The following is an 18,845-nucleotide window of genomic DNA, read 5'->3' as shown; positions in this document are numbered from 1 at the left end:
GGGCCTCAGTGAAAATTAGTGGGAACAGGACAAGTAGTTAAAAAGACAAGCCTTAAGGCTTTATGCCTTAACACAAGGAGCATTCGCAATAAAGTGGATGAATTAACCACGCAAATAGATGTAAACGGGTATGATATAGTCAGGATTACGGAGACATGGCTGCAGGGTGACCAGGGATGGGAACTGAACATCCAGGATATTCAGTATTTAGGAAGGACAGACAAAAAGGAAAAAGTGGTGGAGTTGCATTGCTGGTTAAAGAGGAAATTAACACAATAGTGAGGAAAGATATTAGCTCCAACGATGTGGAATCTGTATGGGTAGAGCTGAGAAACGCTAAGGGGCAAAAAACATTAGTGGGGGTTGTATGTAGACCCCCAAACTGTAGTGGTGATGTTGGGAATGGCATTAAACAGGAAATTAGAGACGCATGTAATAAAGGAACATCTGTAATTATGGGTGACTTTAATATGCATATAGATTGGGCAAATCAAGTTAGTAACAATACCATAGAGGAGGAATTCCTGGAGTGTATACAGGATGTTTTTCTGAACCAATACATTGAGGAACCAATGAGAGAACAGGCCATCCTCGACTGGGTATTGTGTAATGAGAAAGGAATAATTGGCAATCTAGTTGTGCGAGGCCCCTTGGGGATGAGCGACTGTAATATTCTTCATCAAGATGGAGAGTGACGTAGTTGATTGAGACTTGGGTCCTGAATCTTAATAAAGGAAACTATGATAGTATGAGACACGAGTTGGTTATGATGGATTGGGAAACGTTACTTAAAAGGGATGACGGTGGATAGGTGATGACAAACATTCAAAGAGCGCATGGGTGAACTGCAACAATTGTTTATTCCTGTCTGGTGCAAAAGTAAAACAGGAAAGGTGGCCAAACCATGGCTTACAAGGGAAATTAGAGATAGTATTAGATGCAAGGAAGAGGCATACAAATTGGCCAGAAAAAAAAAACCTGAGGATTGGGAGCAGTTTAGAATTCAAAGGAGGACCAAGGGATTGATTGAGGGGAAAATAGAGTGCGAGTGTAAGCTTGCAGGGAACATAAAAACTGACTGTAAAAGTTTCTATAGGCATGTGAAGAGAAAGCTATTGGTGAAGACAAATGTAGGTCCCTTAGTCAGAAACAGATGAATTTATAATGGGGAATAAAGAAATGGCTGACCAACTAAATACATACTTTGGTTCTGTCTTCACAAAGGAGGACACAAATAACATACCAGAAATGTTGGGGAACACAGCGTTTAGAGAGGGAGGTACTGAAAGAACTCAGTATTAGTAGGGAAATGGTGTTGGGGAAATTGAAGGCCGATAAATCCCTGGGGCCTGATAATCTACATCCCAGAGTACTGAAGTGGCCCTAGAAATAGTGGGTGCATTGGTAATCCACCGAGATTCTATAGACTCGGAAACAGTTCCTATGGATTGGAGGGTAGCTAACGTAACCCCGCTATTTAAAAAGGGAGGCAGAGAGAAAACAGGATTATAGACCAGTCAGCCTGACGTCGGTAGTGGGGAAAATTCTAGAGTCCATTATAAAAGATTTAATAGCGGAGCACGTGGAAAGCAGTGGCAGAATTGGAGAGTCAGCATGGATTTACGAAAGGGAAATCATGCTTGACAAATCTACTGGAATTTTTTGAGGATGTAACTAGTAGAGTCGATGAGGGGGAGCCAGCGGATGTGGATTACTTGGACTGAAAAAAAGGCTTAAAGTCCCACATAAGAGATTGGCATGTAAAATTAAAGCGCATGGGATGGGGGTAGTGTATTGAGGATAGATAGAAAACCAGTTGGCAGACAGCAAATAAAGTAGGAATAAACGGGTCTTTTTCCAAATGGCAGGCAGTGACTAGTGGGGCACCGCAGGGATCGGTCCTGGGACCCCAGTTATTCACAATATATATTAATGATTTAGATGAGGGAATTAAATGTAATATCGCCAAATTTGCAGATGACAAAGCTGGGTGGAAGGGTGAGCTGTGAGGAGGATGCAGAGATGCTTCAGTGTGATTTGGACAAGCTGAGTGAGTGGGCAAATGCATGGCAGATGCAGTATAATGTGGATAAATGTGAGGTTATCCACTTTAGTAGCAAAAACAGGAAGGCAGGATTATCTGAATGGCTATAAATTGAGAGAAGGGAATGTGCAACGAGACCTGAGTGGCCTTGTACACCAGTCGCTGAAGGTAAGCATGCAGGTGGTAAAAGGAGGCAAATGGTATGTTGGCCTTCATAGACAGAAGATTCAAGTACAGGAACATGGATGTCTTGCTGCAATTGTACAGGGCCTTGGTGAGACCACACCTGGAATATTGTGCGCAGTTTTGGTCTCATCTGAGGAAGGATGTACTTGCTATAGAGGGAGTGCAGCGAAGGTTTACCTGACTGATTCCTGGGATGGCAGGACTGACATGAGGAGAGATTGAGTCGATTAGGATTATATTCGCTGGGGAGTTCAGAAGAATGAGGGGGGTGAGATCTCAGAAACCTATAAAATTCTAAGGACTAGACAGGGTAGATGCAGGAAGTATGTTCCCGATGGTGGGGGAGTCCAGAACCAGGGGTCACAGTCTGAGGATATGGGGTAGACCATTTAGGACTGAGATGAGGAGAAATTTCTTCACCCAGAGAGTGGTGAGCCTGTGGAATTTGTTACCACAGAAAGTAGTTGAGACCAAAACATTGTATGTTTTCAAGAAGGAGTTAGATATAGCTCTTGGGGCAAAAGCGGGAGCAGGCTATTGAGTTGGATGATCAGCCATGATCATAATGAATGACGGAGCAGGCTCGAAGGGCCGAATGGCCTACTCCTAGTTTCTATGTTTAAAATTTGAAAACAAAAACTATGGGAAGTCATCAGTTTGGGGTTGAACTTGAAGCAGAGCTATGAACAAGCAGCATTAGCTCAGAATACAAAAGGAAAAGTGAAACACATTTTATATTTAAAACTTTAAATGACAAGTTGGATACCAAATTAGTTTAAAATATGGAGAAAGTAAAACTAAGATCCAATGATACTATATGCAGGCATCTTTCCCAAGGAAAGATGATCAAAAGCAAATTAGTTACCACATTCTTAGAAATTAAAAAAGGGACAAGCCTGGATTCAACAGGGCAGGCAATAAACAGTGGAGAGAGGGAGAGAAAAAGTTGGGTCAATAACCTTTCATTAGTACTGAGTTCTGAAGAAAGGTCACAGACATGAAACACTTCCTTTCTCCATAGATGTAGCCTGACTCACTGGGCATTTTCTGTATTTTTCAAATTTCCAGCATCTGCCGTATTTTGTTCTCGTATCCCATCCTTAGATCAATACTTCCACAGTCAAAATGTTGGAGTTTTATGTATGCATTTTATTAAACATTTAAGGCATATGGTAACACCTGGCATAAACAGCATTACATTTAGTATCCATCTAAACAGCAACTGCACAGTTTCACACATACAAAAAGCAGCTTTTAGTAAGATTAAAACACTGAATAAACCAAGCACAGTTAATGTTTGACCTGTTTTTAAAAAAACAGTTCATGCCTTCAGTGACTTTCCAGTTGCAAGGCCCTTCAAGACTAGATGCGGCCAGATAAAGCCACTGTCCTAATGCAAGGTCCCCAATTTCACTTTAACTGAGCCTTTTCAAAGCAATAATGTTCAACATTTGTCATAAACTAGTTCCCATTCTAATCTTCTGGAAGTGTTAGGTTTAATTCTGATCACAGGTTTAAGTCAGGACTTAAAATTTTCTCAATTCTAGTGTACAGTATACCATGTTAGGCATTACTGAACATCATAAACTTGACAGATTACCCTGGGTAAAAACAAGGAACTCCCTTTATCAAACCCAACAGGAACAGGATTTGAGTTGCTAGATGTATGTTAGCCTCACAGAAGTTCTAAGTGTAGAGCAAAACAGATGCCCATCTATACAATCAACTAGCCACTCCAGGCAAGGAGTGAATTGCAGTTACAGCCGTTCTTGGTAAACTGTATAAATGAAGATATCAAGCAAACAATCTTGTAAACTCAGCAGTTAAAGCTATGTTCACTTAAGTGTTAGTGGGGATTTGAGAGAACATTATGAATTTAGAAGCTTTTTTATATATGTTGAGAAACATCGGAGGATCCTGTTTGGGGCAGAGGAACAGAAACGAGACAGTTTTGCAAGCAGAAATGCATCATTGGAGGACTGATGCCAGTCCTAGCCAGATAACATCTGATGTGCTTCAACTAAGGCAACTGGGGAGTTTGACAAATTAATGCCATCTCATCTCAAAAACAGAAGGCCACATAGTTCCTCATTGTGAATGCTTTTAGGCAAAACCAGTGAACCAATTAAATGTCTTTAACCAGTCTGGCCTGTGTGCCTCCAGTCCCACTCCAAATCTGGAGAACTGTGCTCCAAGCTGCTCTAATGCAGCAAATCAGGGCAAACCCACATCCATTGAATGAATCAATTTCAATCCACCCACCGATGTTGCCTCCATACAAATACACACTGAAGACTCACTAGTGCAGGTTTGCTTTGCAAAAATCAAGAACTAGATTCATTTAAGTTCCTTGCACCTTTGCTGTTGCATGTTAAAATTGTAACAGCTTATGCATGGCTGAAGTGGAATCCACAAATCGCAGTTGGCAATTATTTGAACGTCAATAAGTGGGTGAAAGCCAATGTTTTTCAATTTAAAAACCAAACTGACCAGGAATTCTTAGCCTCGAGATACAGGCTTCCCCATACAATTGGCCACCTACAGATGACCACTTGGAACTAGCCTCTTCCAATAACTCTTCCCCTATACACATATCCTGCCAGCAAGTCACAGCTGCCATACTGACTGAATGCTCCTTGCAGCTGTATGTAGTCATGGATTAAGCAGAGTTATCAAGGTTTGTGAAGCCACTAAGCATATTCACAATCTGGCCTCTTCAAGTGTGCAAAGTGACCAGTGAACCGCAGGGCAAGTGTTGGGTTCATAGCTCAAGAGTTCAGTGGAAGGGCAGGTGGGGGGAGAAATTGCACAAAATTTACACAGATGATCTGCACAGGAAAAAAAGGAAATGTGGCACAAATGCAGAATCAGATTAAAGCTTCAGTTCAGTCAGATTCAGGCTGCTTCCATACTACAGTTGTAATTTTGCACCAAAGCTACATTTATAAATCAAAGATAGACACTGGGGAAATCCTGCAAAATCAGTGCCATATTTAAATAACAAAATTTAGTGTTATTGAAGACCATCTATTGAGAATCATTTTCAGGTGTTGGTGAACAGCAAAAGATAAGCATGTTTCACTGGAACCAATAAACATCTGGACTTGAGGACTGATGATAGATTATATTCTTCAATTTACATTTGACCAGACTAATGGGAAGGGACTACTTTAAAAATGGTGCATGTTTTATGGCTCTTTCGGACGAACTTGTTCTAAATGGTTTCAATAGCTACCATACTGGTCTGTGGGAAAGTCAGCCATGTCCCAGAGGCGAGACAGTTAATAAATGCATAGATATCAAATGCAAGCCTAGAAAATATCCTAATTAGTTATGACCATATGCATACCTTATGCCCAAGATTCCCTTCCAAAATAGAAAGGTTTAGCAGTTGAACAGACTTGAAGTTAAAAGACCTTCACAATTTAGATATTGGAATCTGAACACCCATCAGAATGTACATTTGGCCCCTAATCGAAGGGGTTTGCAACTGTAAAATCAAAGTTAGCAGGTTTACATAAGCCACATGAAGGCTGATTTGGCCCTTTTAAATCCTGACAATGGACAAAGTTTTATTTGGAATTAGTCCCTTCCTTTTGACATTAAGCTCAACCACAGAAAATGGTTCTAATCACATTCAGAATCAACTGGTCCCCTGGTTTTCTCAAGTCATATTGGCACATTAAGTTATAAGACATTTGAGCTGCTGCTCAGGCTCAGTTTTGAATAAGGCATGTGAAGTTTCAAAGAACCTCAGTGGACAGATGAGCGCCTACCAATTTCTCTCTTTTCCTTTGCCCATAATTCAAGGACATTTGTGGGGTGGTGGGATTTGGGGAAGAATGGAAAATAGAGAAAAGACAACCATGAGTGCAGGAGGCCTCGTGATCCAATGCCTTTCCAGTAGGAGTTGTCACACTGCATCAGGAGCACAGGGTGATTAGGCACCCTATGGCTTCTGTGTGCTTAAGTTAATTGCATTACCTCCCTAGGTGATAAGTTAGCACAGGCCTGGGACTGAGAGGGGCCGATGCTGAGATAACTCTTTAGTGGGGAAAAAAATCAGAAACTTACTGATCAGAGTAACATTAAGCAACAAAATGGATTGCCCCGTCAGCTACAATCATGCTCTTAACTGATTCAGTTGCTGTGCAATGAGATCCAAGAATGGGTTGGTCTGCACTGAGCATTCTCAAATGCAGTAAAATGGAAGGGGATGGGGACTTTCGATTTAACGAGTTCAGTCAAATATCCAAAGTCGTGGAACAAAATGGCCAGTGAAATAAACAAACAGTCGAGACCAAACACCTGAGATGTTGCTATTAAAATAATCTGATTGGTTCCCAAATTGTTCCAAAAAGTTCACAGGTCACCATGTTAAAAAAAAAATGTTCCCTCTGTCTAAACAGAAGACATGGACCAACTAACTTGCTACCTATAAAAAAGTGAAAAACTCATCTGTCCACTTGGGCAATGTGTCAATTCCAAATGCTCTTTGGTCCCCAGTTATTTCTATAATGTTGTAGATTTTATTTGGTAAACAGGACATGTCCCCTATCACGTTACATTTTGTCAAAAAACTTAATCTCAATGTCCAAACTAATTTTTCCACAATTAACATAATACTTCATTAATTTAGCACATGAAAGGGGCAAGGATAAGGCCACATAAGGAGTTAAAAAGATTATCCAATTAATGAAACTTTATAGCCAAAGTGTTAATTGGGAAGAGCTCAATTTATTCCTTACACTGTCACCTCTTGCTTTCCTTTAATTCTCAAGGATTATCCTTCAATCTAACCCATTCTTCATGAGAGTTCACAATCCCTTCAAGATCCCTTTACAATTTGATCCATGGTGCTGCAGGTATAGGACAATTTAAAGATGACTGTACAAAAGCCATATGGTGGGGTAAAACTTGTTCACCACTATGCTGCAAACCACATTGATGTACAGTAGGCACAGAGGATGAGTTTGCCCAGACTGACCAATCTTTAGTCACTTACTGGGACTCTATCAAATAATTCCATCTAGAAATGGGCTTCTCTCTGGCCCTTTATGCACAATGAAGGGTGGGATTTCTGGCCCAACCCCCCGAACCAGGACCATTTGGTCCTGCCGAAATGCAATGGATTTTTGGCTGGGCTGCCGGATCTCCAGCAGGTGCCCACTATAATGGGGCTGGAAAATCTCAGCCAAAGATTTGCAATTTTAGTAAAAATTATAATTGTAAACAAGTGGTTTTAGATTGGACATTCAGTATAGGCAAGGCTGCAATAAAACCAAACATTAAAGATTTCAAACCAGGGACATCTGTTTACAGGAAAACTAACTTCTAGGAGAGCTCATATGCTAATTTGCTCAACCCAACTGATTTCTCAAAGCCTACACACATATGAAGCAAGTTGGCTTCCATTCTCTGCAAAGCTGTGGATGTGGTACAAAAAACATTTGATCTTTTTAAAAAGTGTAAAATACCAAGGGCAGACCCCCTTGCTACCCAAAGCAGTCTCAAAAGTGGAGTGGCTTCATTGGGTAGAACTAGAGCTTCATGAGATTGTACAGAATAATGTCCCGAGTTCAGAGAACAGTTTTAATACTGACAAAATAAATACATTTCACTAGCTGTTGAAAAAAAATGCACTTCAAGTTTTCACCTTGGGAAAAACACTAGGTTTATCCAGTGAGAATGGAATTTGAGCCTTCAAAAGGCACTGGATTTGTACTCTGGTTTGGCAGGCATTTGAAGATTTGCAAGGCAGAGGTCACCATTAGCTATATTGTTACTTCTGGCATATATGACATTATAAACCAATATGCAACTTCATTTTGATTAAGAACATTTGGTGCTTTTAGGCAAGGTAAAATGCCAAATTCAGACTAGGTTGTTGAATAAGCAGCCAAGTGCCCTGTGCAGAATAATGAGTAAACCCTACTGAAATCTTGTAATTTAGCCCCAAGTCTCATACAGGAGATGAAGTTTATAAAGGTAGAGATGCTTATCCAAGCACTAACCCAAAAGTAAAGACAAGAATTTGGCACTTGTGTTGGATTGAGTCTTTAGTTGGAATCATTACTTAAGCACAGGAGGCAAGAGTGCTGGTGGCACTGCTAAATGCACATTGCCGCTATTACTCCAAGCCTATGCTTCTGGTGCAGAAATATAGGCAGAATGTGCTTTAGCAGGAGGTCCAGCATCCACACTTCTAGCTCTTCTGTAATGTAAACAGAGCAAAGGGAGTTTCTTGGAGGAACTCATTGGTCTTAGTGGATCAAGAGATCACCAACTGCCTCATGTCACATTACGATTTAAAGTGTTGATCCTGGAGGTGTACAGCCATCTGGATCTGGATTTATATTTAGCTTTAAGGTTGGTTTTACTTCCCCATGTAAAAACAATGCATGCACATAGGATAGGTTTTGAACAATTGAAGGCAATGATCCAAAATTTTTGGTCAGCAGAATTTTCATTCTAAACATGCATCCAGTTTAAGTACATGATATACTTAACCCTCTGCAACCAGTCCCCCTCCCCAACAATTTACCAGTGCACCCTGTACCCACTAAAAGAGGCTTCTATTAGTTATTTTGCTAGTCAGGGAGGACAAACCTGCTGTAAACAGAAAAACTATGAAAACAAGAAAACATGATCAGTGCAATTAGGTCTGCATGGATTTGAAGTGTACCTATAAACACAGCATCTCGAAGCAGCACAACCCATTTGAAAAGGACAAGGGCAGAAGTGCAGGGGACAAAAAAACCCTTGCAAGGTGACATTATTAATCCAGGTTGGACCAAATAGCACAAAAAGAAAACTGATTGCCTTTGACTAGATTATAGCTGGGAATGTGCAACTTTCAGGATTTGATCATTCTAGGCAGAACATCCCAACTGAAGTTGGTGACTTTAAAATATTCTGGTTCAGACTGGGTTTCAGCTGATCATTGGAAGAACTGGGACACTAATTTAATTGGTATACCAAAAAAGGCTCAAACTATTGATCCCAACTCCATTATCTAACATGGAGTAAGATCAGTCTCCAACGAAGTAATCAGTGGTTACATGATGCTTTTACTACATGAAAAAATGCCAATTAGTGGTGATCTAATGATATTTGCTATTCATTGGTTCTAGACACTTGCTGAGCCAAATCAACTGGATCAGTGCACAGTCCCAGCCAGCGACAATCATGGTAAAGATCAAGTGAAGTAAATGACAGCCCTTAAAACCCCCAAATACAATTAACATCTCCATAGGTTCAAACTGATCAACTATCTTTGTACTAAGCAGTTAGTACTAACCCTTTAGGTTTTATACATGGACAAATGGAATTTAGGTGGTAATGAATAATTGAATTTTAAAAAAAGACAGGGGAAAACACAAGGGGAGGGGGGTATTTGCTGCACAGATATTACATGTTGAGCAGTTTCTGGAAGTTGGGCATCTCCAGCATAGCTGTCATCATGGCAGCCTACATCAACCCATGCTGTCCACAAGTGGTCAAACCTGTGCCTCTGACTAAAGGATATATCAAGAATCTGTTTCCAGTCTCATCATTCTGGATCTTTGATCTGCAGCATTTGGACCATAAAAAAAAGGACCATTCACAGTTTTGAATAATTGGCAAAAGTGTGCCAAGGCAGAGCTATGTCAATTGGAGATGTTTAGCAAGTTCATAATTGGACATTTTGGGGATAGAAAAATGATAAAAAGTTGTATGATAAAGGCCCATTAATAAGATGGTATCTTGCAAGCAGCAAACCAGCTCTAAATACATTGGATTACAGGAGCAGTCAGAATTTGCTTCTCTGCCTCAAGCTTAAGTTAGTCATCGTCCATCTTCAGGTCATAAAAGGTTAGCACTTTTAGCTAATTTACAATGTTATTCCCTGCCTTCTATTGGAAACAGTTGGGACTAATTTTCAGTCTTCTTTGCTTCTGGGACCAGAATGACTTTCCCAATGTTTTTGCGCTCCTGCATTTGCTTCATAGCATCTCCAATCTGTAGAGGAAAAGAAATTCATAGCTTTTGAGAATCTGCATAGTTAAAGTCAAACTCAAAAATGATTCCTCGAAAGGAAAGGCAATATTAAACCAGACAATCCAAAGTTCAGCAGGCACATGCTCAAAACATCTAGGAGGAAAGAATCCTCTTGACAAAGTTTAAAACTAAGAAACTAAAACCTCAAGTGCCAAAACTTCAGCCCCACCCTCCTGCCAACTGTTAAAGTCACATATTGCCAAGTGACAATTAAAGCACAACCATTTGCTTAGCAATCAACCCAAATACCAGGATTGTCTGGCATTCAAATGAAGCCTTTCAGTTGGATCAGTGGGGGGTGGGGACAGTGGAGAAAGAAAAACATGGGTTGCCCTCCAGCCTCCCAGTTGAAGGTAGCTTACACAATAAAGATGAAAGATTTTAAAATTCCGAGACCAAAAATAACCTTGTTCATGCTCATCAAGCCTATAGTTCAAATGAAGTCTGATGTAATTGTAAAATGCTTTGAAACTGAATGGGCTGCCATGGTACACTTATGCTGGAGATGCCCAACTTCTAGAAACTGAACATGTGATTTTGTGCAGAATATGGCCCCCACCCCCTTTCGGTTTCTTTTTTTTTTAATTCAATGACTCATAAAATTCCATTTGTCTGTGTATGAAACCCAAAGGGTTAGTACTAATATAGTGTTGATGGCAGTGATGCCTGGACAGATCACATGCAAAGTCTTCCAACTTAGTCACACATTTGACTATCTATTTTTAAAAAAGGCAAGTTTGAAGAGGAAGCAAACACATTTCCTCCCTTCATTTGCTCAATTTAAATTCAATTAAAAGCAAAGAAAACACTTCAACAGCCCCAATGAATTACTTATGCAATTCTTTGCTGCACATCAGCTGTTTTATTACAGCCTGTGTGAAGCTTGTACAACATTAGAATGATCCTGACCCAAAACATCAATAAATTGTATTGTAACCACTCCAATTGACGTTTTTACACTTTAATATCAACATGTGCCAATCACTGTCATCCAAATATCAACCCCCTACTCTCCCATGAAAAAAACAAAAATCTAACAAGTGCATTTTTCAGTTGCCAATTGCTCCAAAATCCTCAAATATTATTCCACAAAGGCATCTGGTTTTAAAATACTCAAGTACAAGGTTACTTTGGAACAGTGAAAATTCAGAACAAAAATACTCTTGCTAGGTGAGTCACACTGTCCATTGGAATGCTCAAATGGGCCAAACAAAGCAATAGCACATTACCAGGTGCGAAAAAGTTATGTCCACAAAGTAACTTGCCACGGCACTAGGCCCCATCTGAAGGCTCTCATCTATTTTAAGCTGTAGTTATGAAGCCACCACATGATGGCACCCTACACAAAACAATGTTGCTGAAATTAAGGTCAGCACTTGCTGACAGCACACTAAGAAGCTAGAATTTAGGAATGAAATGATTGCTCCAATTATAAATCTAAGTGCTCAGACTATTAGCATTAGTGCTCTTTTTCAGGGTGGGGGGGTCAAATATTTCATATTGTAGTGATTTGGGAGGAATTGATTACTGATTAAACAATTAGCAAACATTTTGCAATTACTGGTGTCGACAAGCCAGAGGCCAGTAGCTACTGACCGATTTGCAGTGGGGTTTGGAAATACACTGATGGCCAGAGAAGAGTTCTGGTACTTCCAAGCACTGAGTGCCACTCCCTTTGGCAGGGCAGGAAAGATAAGTCTGTTTCTGTTTAGGAGGTGCTCATAAAATGCAACAGAATCCAGAGCAATTTGAATGAAGTGTAAAGCTAAACTTTCTTGGGTTTGATACCACATGGTAATAAACAACGTGGTAATATTGGCACTGGGGAGACTGCCTTTGTGCTCAAATATGCTCCATTTCTAGTACTACCAGAACTGGTTTTCAGTCACTGTTAACCATTGAAATGATAGTGAGATGGAAAGGATGAGATAAAGCTGCATTCATTGCATTACAACAAAAAAGGATTAAAACGAGTATGGACAAAATAGGGGGAAAAAATTTTTAATTTGTAAGCGCGACAAGGTTACATTGCATTTAAGACTATCACCAAAACCGAGAGAATATTAATTTGTTGTATAACTTGGTAATTTGACTAACATCCTGCAGGGGTGGAAACAAAAATCCAAAGTTTTTTTTTAAATAAAAGGAGTGGACAATTATGAAAGGGATGGAAATATGAAGCAGAGTGACAGACAAATGGATAGATAATTCTTTCCAAAGTATAGCAATTAAGACCTTATTGCAAGGGTGCATTTCTTTTTAAAGGGACAGAACATTAATGGCACTTTTTAAAAAAATGTCACTGCTACTCCTAAATACAATACAATCCTAAAATCACCAAGCTACACATCTCGTCAGGCTAGTCTTGAGGTACACTCCACTAGTTTGTAAGGCTTCACTTGGAATTGGCTGGCAGCCTGGGAAAGCTGTAAAGGAGAACAAGCCCAGATCCCACATTGGACAGTCACACTGCTTGACTTTTGTTTTCTCTCCCCCACTGCCCTTCCTTTAACCATTCTCCACTTAAGTGATAGGTATGGCTGAAGCCACAGGGCATTATTCTTCAACCAACAGGTTACTGAAGCAGCTGGGGCCAGAGTTAGTTACTTAGCATTTTTTCCTTCCAAATGTTTTAACTAACCATATTTACAGAAAGGTCAACTAGGAAAGACGAGATTTATAGAATAGTTCTAGAGTTCAATCAAACAGGTGGGTTCAAATTTTGGCTAAATATTTAGCCATTGCCACCACCTTTATATAGCACCTCAATTTGGTCAAACGTCCAAAGGTGCTTTGCAGGAAGGTTAAATAAAATTTGACAGTAGGCCATCAACCCAATGTGGAAAATTGCCCAGGTTGTCCTGTACACAAAAAGCAGGACAAATCCAATGCAGCTAATTAGCACCCCATCAATATACCCTCAATCAAAGTGATGGAAGGGGTCATCAACAATGCTATCAAGTGACACTTGCTTAGCAATAACCTACTCACTGACTCACTTTGGGTTCCACTAGGGTCACTCAGCTTCTGCCCCCATTACAGCCTTGGTTCAAACATGGACAGAAGCTGAACTCAGTGAGGCAATTGTGGCTGCCCTTCACATCAAGGAGCCCTAGCAAAACTGAGGTCCATAGGAATCAGGAGGAAAACTCAGCACTGGTTGGAGTCATACCTAGCACAAAGATGATGGTTGTGGTTATTGGAGGTCAATCATCTCAGTTCCAGGACATCACTGCAGGAGTTCCTCGGGGTAATGTCCTAGGCCCAACCATCTTCAACTGCTTCATCAAATGACATTCTTTCCATCATAAGGTCAGAAGTGGGGAATGTTCACTTATGATTGCACAATATTTAGCACCATTCAAGACTCCTCAGATACTGAAGCAGTCCATGTCCAAATGCAGCAAGACCTGGACAATATCCAAGCTTGGACTGACAAGTGTGGTGTGAATGTTACTTGCCACAAGGACCCAACATGACCATCTCAAGCAAGAGCAACTAACTATCGCTCCTGGACAGTCAATGGCATTACCATTGCTGAATCCCTTACTAATATCCTTGGGGTCACCTTTGACCAGAAACTGAATGGGACTAGTCATAAATACCGTGGCTACAAGAGGTCAGAGGCTAGGAATCCTACTGCAAGTAACTCACTTCCTGACTCCCCAAAGCCTGCCCACCATCTACAAAGGTAGAAGTCAGGAGTGTGATGGAATACCCTCCACCTGCCCTGGGTGAGTGCAGCTCCACAAGCTTGACACCATCCAGGATAAAGTCTGCTTGATTGGCAGCCCTTCTACAAACATTCACTCCCTCCACCTCTGAACAGTGGCAGTGTGTACCATCTACAAGATGCATTGCAGAAACTCACCAAGGTTCCTTAGACAGCACATTCCAAACCCATGATCACTACCATCTAGAAGGACAAGGGCAGCAGATACATGGGAACATCACCTGGAAAATCCCCTCCAAGTCACTCACCATCCTGACTTGGAAATATATTGCCATCCCTTCACTGGCACTGGGTCAAAATCCTGGAACTTCCTCTCTTAACAGCACAGTGAGAGAACCTACACCACAGGGACTGCAGTGATTCAAGGCAGCTCACCACCACCTTCTCAAGGGCAATTAAGGATAGGCAATAAATGCTGGCCTAGCCAGCAAAACTCATCCTGTAAATAAAAAATTAGGTAGTTTTCTTCCCCCTCCCCCCCCCAACCCAATACTCTTTCTTGGGATGTGGGTACCACTGACAAGACCAGCATTTGTTGCCCATCTTTAATTGCCCTTGAAATGGTCTGGCAGCTCAGTCAACCATATTGATGTGGATCTGGAGTCACATGTAGGCCAAACTAGGTAAGAATGGCAAATTTCATTCCCTGAAGGACATTAGTGAACCAGGTGGGTTTTTTAAACAGTTGATAGCTTCCAGGTCAGTAATGACCAAAGGCTTGATGAAAGCGGTAGATTTTAAGGTGCATCTGAAAGAGGCATTAGGGGATGTGATGGTGGAGGGAGTCAAGCTTCAGGGGCTTGCCAGCTGAAGGCACAGCCAATGGTCAAATAGTTACAAAAATCAGGGGTGCTCAAGAAGCCAGAATTGAGGACGGCATACAGAAATCTGGAAGGGTGGGAATAGGGAGGGGCAAGGCCATGGAGGGATTTGGAAATAAGGATGGGAAAATTTTAAGAGCCGCTTCTTAAATCAGGAGCCAAAACGTAGGTCAGCAAACATTAGGGACCTATTAGCCCATTGATAGTCGGATCAGGGATAAATTGTACAGAAGTTTGCCAGTTGATTCACCTATCGTTGAAATGGCTATGAAGATTGATAAAGAAGGGAGCAGAGAGTCGTATAACCTCGTCCGTGGTGATAACAATGATGTCAATTGGGTTATTTTTAAATACGACGGGCACCTTATTGTTCCTGATTCACAAGGCACAGAATACGAGGAATTTAAACGACAATGCACAAATGACCATAATGGACTACAGGGGTGGGGTAGGTAATGAATGTGGGAGGCCAGCCAGGAGTGCACTGGAATGGTTAAATCAAGAGGTAACAGAATGAGGGCTTCAGCAGTTGATCAGTTCAGGCAGAAGGTAGAGTCAGGTGATGTTATGGAAGAGGGTGATAAGGATGCCTTTAACATGAGAATATTCCACAAAAATCAGTCAAAAATTGGTGTTCAGCAAGGAACATTTAGTAGGCGTGAGTAAAAGCTTTATAGGGGTCATACAAGGTGCTTTTTTCTTTAAAAAAAGGAGGGTATTAAAGGAGGAAAGAAATGGAGTATAATGTTAGATGTGGAAGTAATCTTGGTGATGGAAGGGTTATCTGGCTGAAAGCCAAGCTTAGAGGTAGTGAACAGTTTGCTTCAATTTAGGGGTGGGGTGGGTGGTGTAAGGAAACCGGTGACAAATGGAATGCAGTATATTCTACTGTTCACAACACCATTCGTGCTTCAAATTGAACAGCATTAAAAAGACACTAGGTAAAGGCATAATGCTGCAATATTAATAGTCTTCATCAACTAACCTGGCTACTTTGGAAAGGGGGGGGTGGAGAAGGGCAAAGGGAAAATCATGGGAACCCATTACTAAAAATCAGCTCAATTTAAAGGATGCCTCGACATTGTCAGTGAGCCTTTCAAATATTGTGACATAACCAAGTGTATCTAATCCCACACATGCTCAGTTTCACCTCTAGCCCAAACAGCTGATGTCAAACATACCACTAACCCCCAGACTTTCACCCAAAATGCTAATTCAACATAAACCCATCCAACTTGGAACTTGACCTAGTTTAGTATCTGCAGGGCCATAAACAAAAGTAAATATTTAAAATGATTGCCAGCAAACCAAAATTTGCTTTAAAAAATTAGTCAGCAAACACGAGACCAGTGGAAGAAGAAATAAAGCTATAAAAATGCCATTTGCAGGATATTAACTGGAGAGATTTTTAAAGAATTACTGATTTTGTTGTGTAAAAACAAAGAATTTTAATCATATTCAAGAACCAGATTACATCAAGATATAATAATGTCTGCACATCAATTCTACACAGTATAGGTTATGAAACATCCAGGTATGGAGAGCCATGCAACCCAGTGCTATCCATCATATTCTGGGAGTAGCTGTAAAGCAACATTTTATGCTTTTTCTGACCTGTATTTAAAAGTGGGCAGGCACCTGCCAAAAGCAAACTTTTCTCAAGTGATCTATAAATAACCTCTTGAATTCACAGCAATTATTCTTTAAAGAGACACCAGTTACACATCAGTATAATGCAACTATCAATATGCAGGTTGTTATTGGAGTTAAGTTTTGTAGGGGAGGACTAGGAGGGATCAACACAAGTTACAAAAAGCATAGGGTCAGCAACCCCGTGAGAGTTAGGCTGCCAGTACACTTTCCATATTCCAGCGTGGATGCATTGTAGGTCTTCATAAGACAGACAAGCTTCTGCAAGTGGGGAACATCAGGAGTGACAGAAGGTAAATGGTTTAATGAGAATTGGGGAAATCACACACTGCTTTCTGGAATTTGCTGCATTATTTCAGAAGATTAGAGGGCAATTTCCAGGTTTTGAAAAAAACACTTCACTCATGAGATAGAAGAGGCAGTCCTGTCCTTACATAAAATTGTGGGGAAGGGAGAGATAGAGGGGAACTATTAAACTGGCACAATGAGATGGAGATAGCTACTCAATTACTGTCATTACAGGTGCTTGTGTCTTTATTGACCAAAGTCAATTTAAAAAAGGTGGAAGTAAAAAAATGGAAGCACCAGCTAGAGGGGAAAAAAAAAGGATGTTAGGGACCTGACCACACAGCATCTAGTGAGTTTAGTGCCAGGGTGAAAGTTCCCACAACTAGATTTCATGAATTCAGCAAATTGAATCATTTTACCCCTCCTGGAAAACAAGTTAATGACAGGGCAGGGAGTGAAAAAAAGGCTCTTCACACAAACTTGGAAAGCTCAACTTGCTGTGAGTTTCTCAATGACCAAGACAGGCTTGTAATAATAGGACTTTATGAACAAAGTTAAATACACAATGCAAAATAGTGGGATTTGCAAGTTGAATTTATCTTCAATATTCATTGATCTCACCCAATTGTATTTTGCCAACCTGAACAGCCAATTAGAGGCTTAAAACCAGTGATTGCAAAGATGAAAAGATAGTCAAAACCCATAAAAGCACTGAATACAATGGATTGCATTCCATATAGAATGTATCGAATCTAATTTAAATGGGGAACTGCACTCTCTCAAATGACTGTCACATGACAAGTTAAACATGTGTGCTGAAACACTATGGACAGTGAAGCAGAGGTGTCCAAGTGCACAGCACTTCACCCTCACTGATACAAGGCAACACCACCACAGCTGCCAATTATTTGCTGTTAGCTGAAGTGTCAAACCCAACAGTGCTATCAAAACACCTTTCCATTTGCTACACAGAAAAGCAAAGTCATTAATTCCACCACTCCAAAACAGTTCAGCGTTAACAAACACTTCATATTCCCGTTTGTCCACATGACAACTTCCTTCCCTTCCACTCTCGGCTACAAACCATTTGTGCTCAATAGGTTAGGCACCTACTCTAGACATGCCAACTCTTGCAAATTTATCATGAGGGACACAATTTAAAATTAAGCCACATGATTTGGGAATTAAATATTTGGGCAATCAATTTCTCTATCAGCCTCCCTCCCAAAGCAGAAGAGGCCAAGCTCACACATCAATGTACTGGTATCATAATAGCTTCACTGATATCCTTGCAAACCAAATTCAGCAGCCATCCAAGGAAAAGGAAAAATCAGCTCTGCCAGGCTTTGCTTCAGTTTGTTCTTGCCTCCCCTCCAACTTTGCAATTCTTAGGGCAGTGGAGCATATATAATGCTCATGATGCAACATATAACCTGCAGCTACAGTAATTCATATATGTTTTGTTTTTAGATAGGACATGGGCCTTCCAAAACAGAAATTCCATCTTAGGAGGGCACAACTAAAGAATTAAACTGTAAAACAAGAAACAATTGAATGTCACCCTTATCTAGTTGTCATCAACCTTAAATCCGAGATGCATAGCAGCATGGTGATAATGGGCAGGATTCTTTAAAGGATTTAGTAAAGCATTCTCAGATTATAGTAATGGGTCATAGTTCTTCACAAAACTGGAGGTTAATAAACCCATTCAAGTCTCTAGTGGCTTATGTTTCGGGGGTGGGGGGGGGGGGGAAGAGAGAGAGAGAAAGAGGGAATAGCAACACATGAATTTTATACCTAGTGTCTAGAATTTGGAGACAGCATTGGCAAGTCAGCCCACTCCCAGGGGAGTACCTCAGCCAGCTGTCCTGTTGGGAGTCACCCCATCATTTCTCCAAAAAGTGGAGAAACACAAATTTCAATTTGAATAAGGGAAGCATGCACAGAAAATTGGGAGGGGGTGATGTTGACTTCAATGTAATTAAAATCTAAAAATGGATGGGGGCTGATTTGCTATGGTCTGTTTTCACTTTAAAAAAAGGTTAAAATCACCTTCATTGAATCAGTATTCCTCTTCTATGGA

General features: G+C 40.6%; 1 protein-coding gene across 2 annotated transcripts in view; it reads right to left on the bottom strand.

The window, feature by feature from the left end:
* Positions 1-9,999: 9,999 nt before the first annotated feature.
* Positions 10,000-18,845, bottom strand: part of vat1 (vesicle amine transport 1) — a 32,775-nt gene continuing 23,929 nt past the window's right edge. For both annotated transcript variants that reach the window (XM_078529725.1, XM_078529727.1), the window contains one exon: positions 10,000-10,231. In XM_078529725.1, coding sequence (XP_078385851.1) covers positions 10,145-10,231 — 87 coding nt within the window. In that variant the 3' untranslated portion in view covers positions 10,000-10,144. The remainder of the gene's footprint in view (positions 10,232-18,845) is intronic.

This window comes from Cetorhinus maximus, chromosome 25 (genome assembly GCF_964194155.1).
Source record: "Cetorhinus maximus chromosome 25, sCetMax3.hap1.1, whole genome shotgun sequence".
Classification (NCBI taxonomy): domain Eukaryota; kingdom Metazoa; phylum Chordata; class Chondrichthyes; order Lamniformes; family Cetorhinidae; genus Cetorhinus; species Cetorhinus maximus.
The sequence above is the reverse complement of the archived record's forward strand: the minus strand, read 5'-3'. Positions and strand labels throughout refer to the sequence as shown.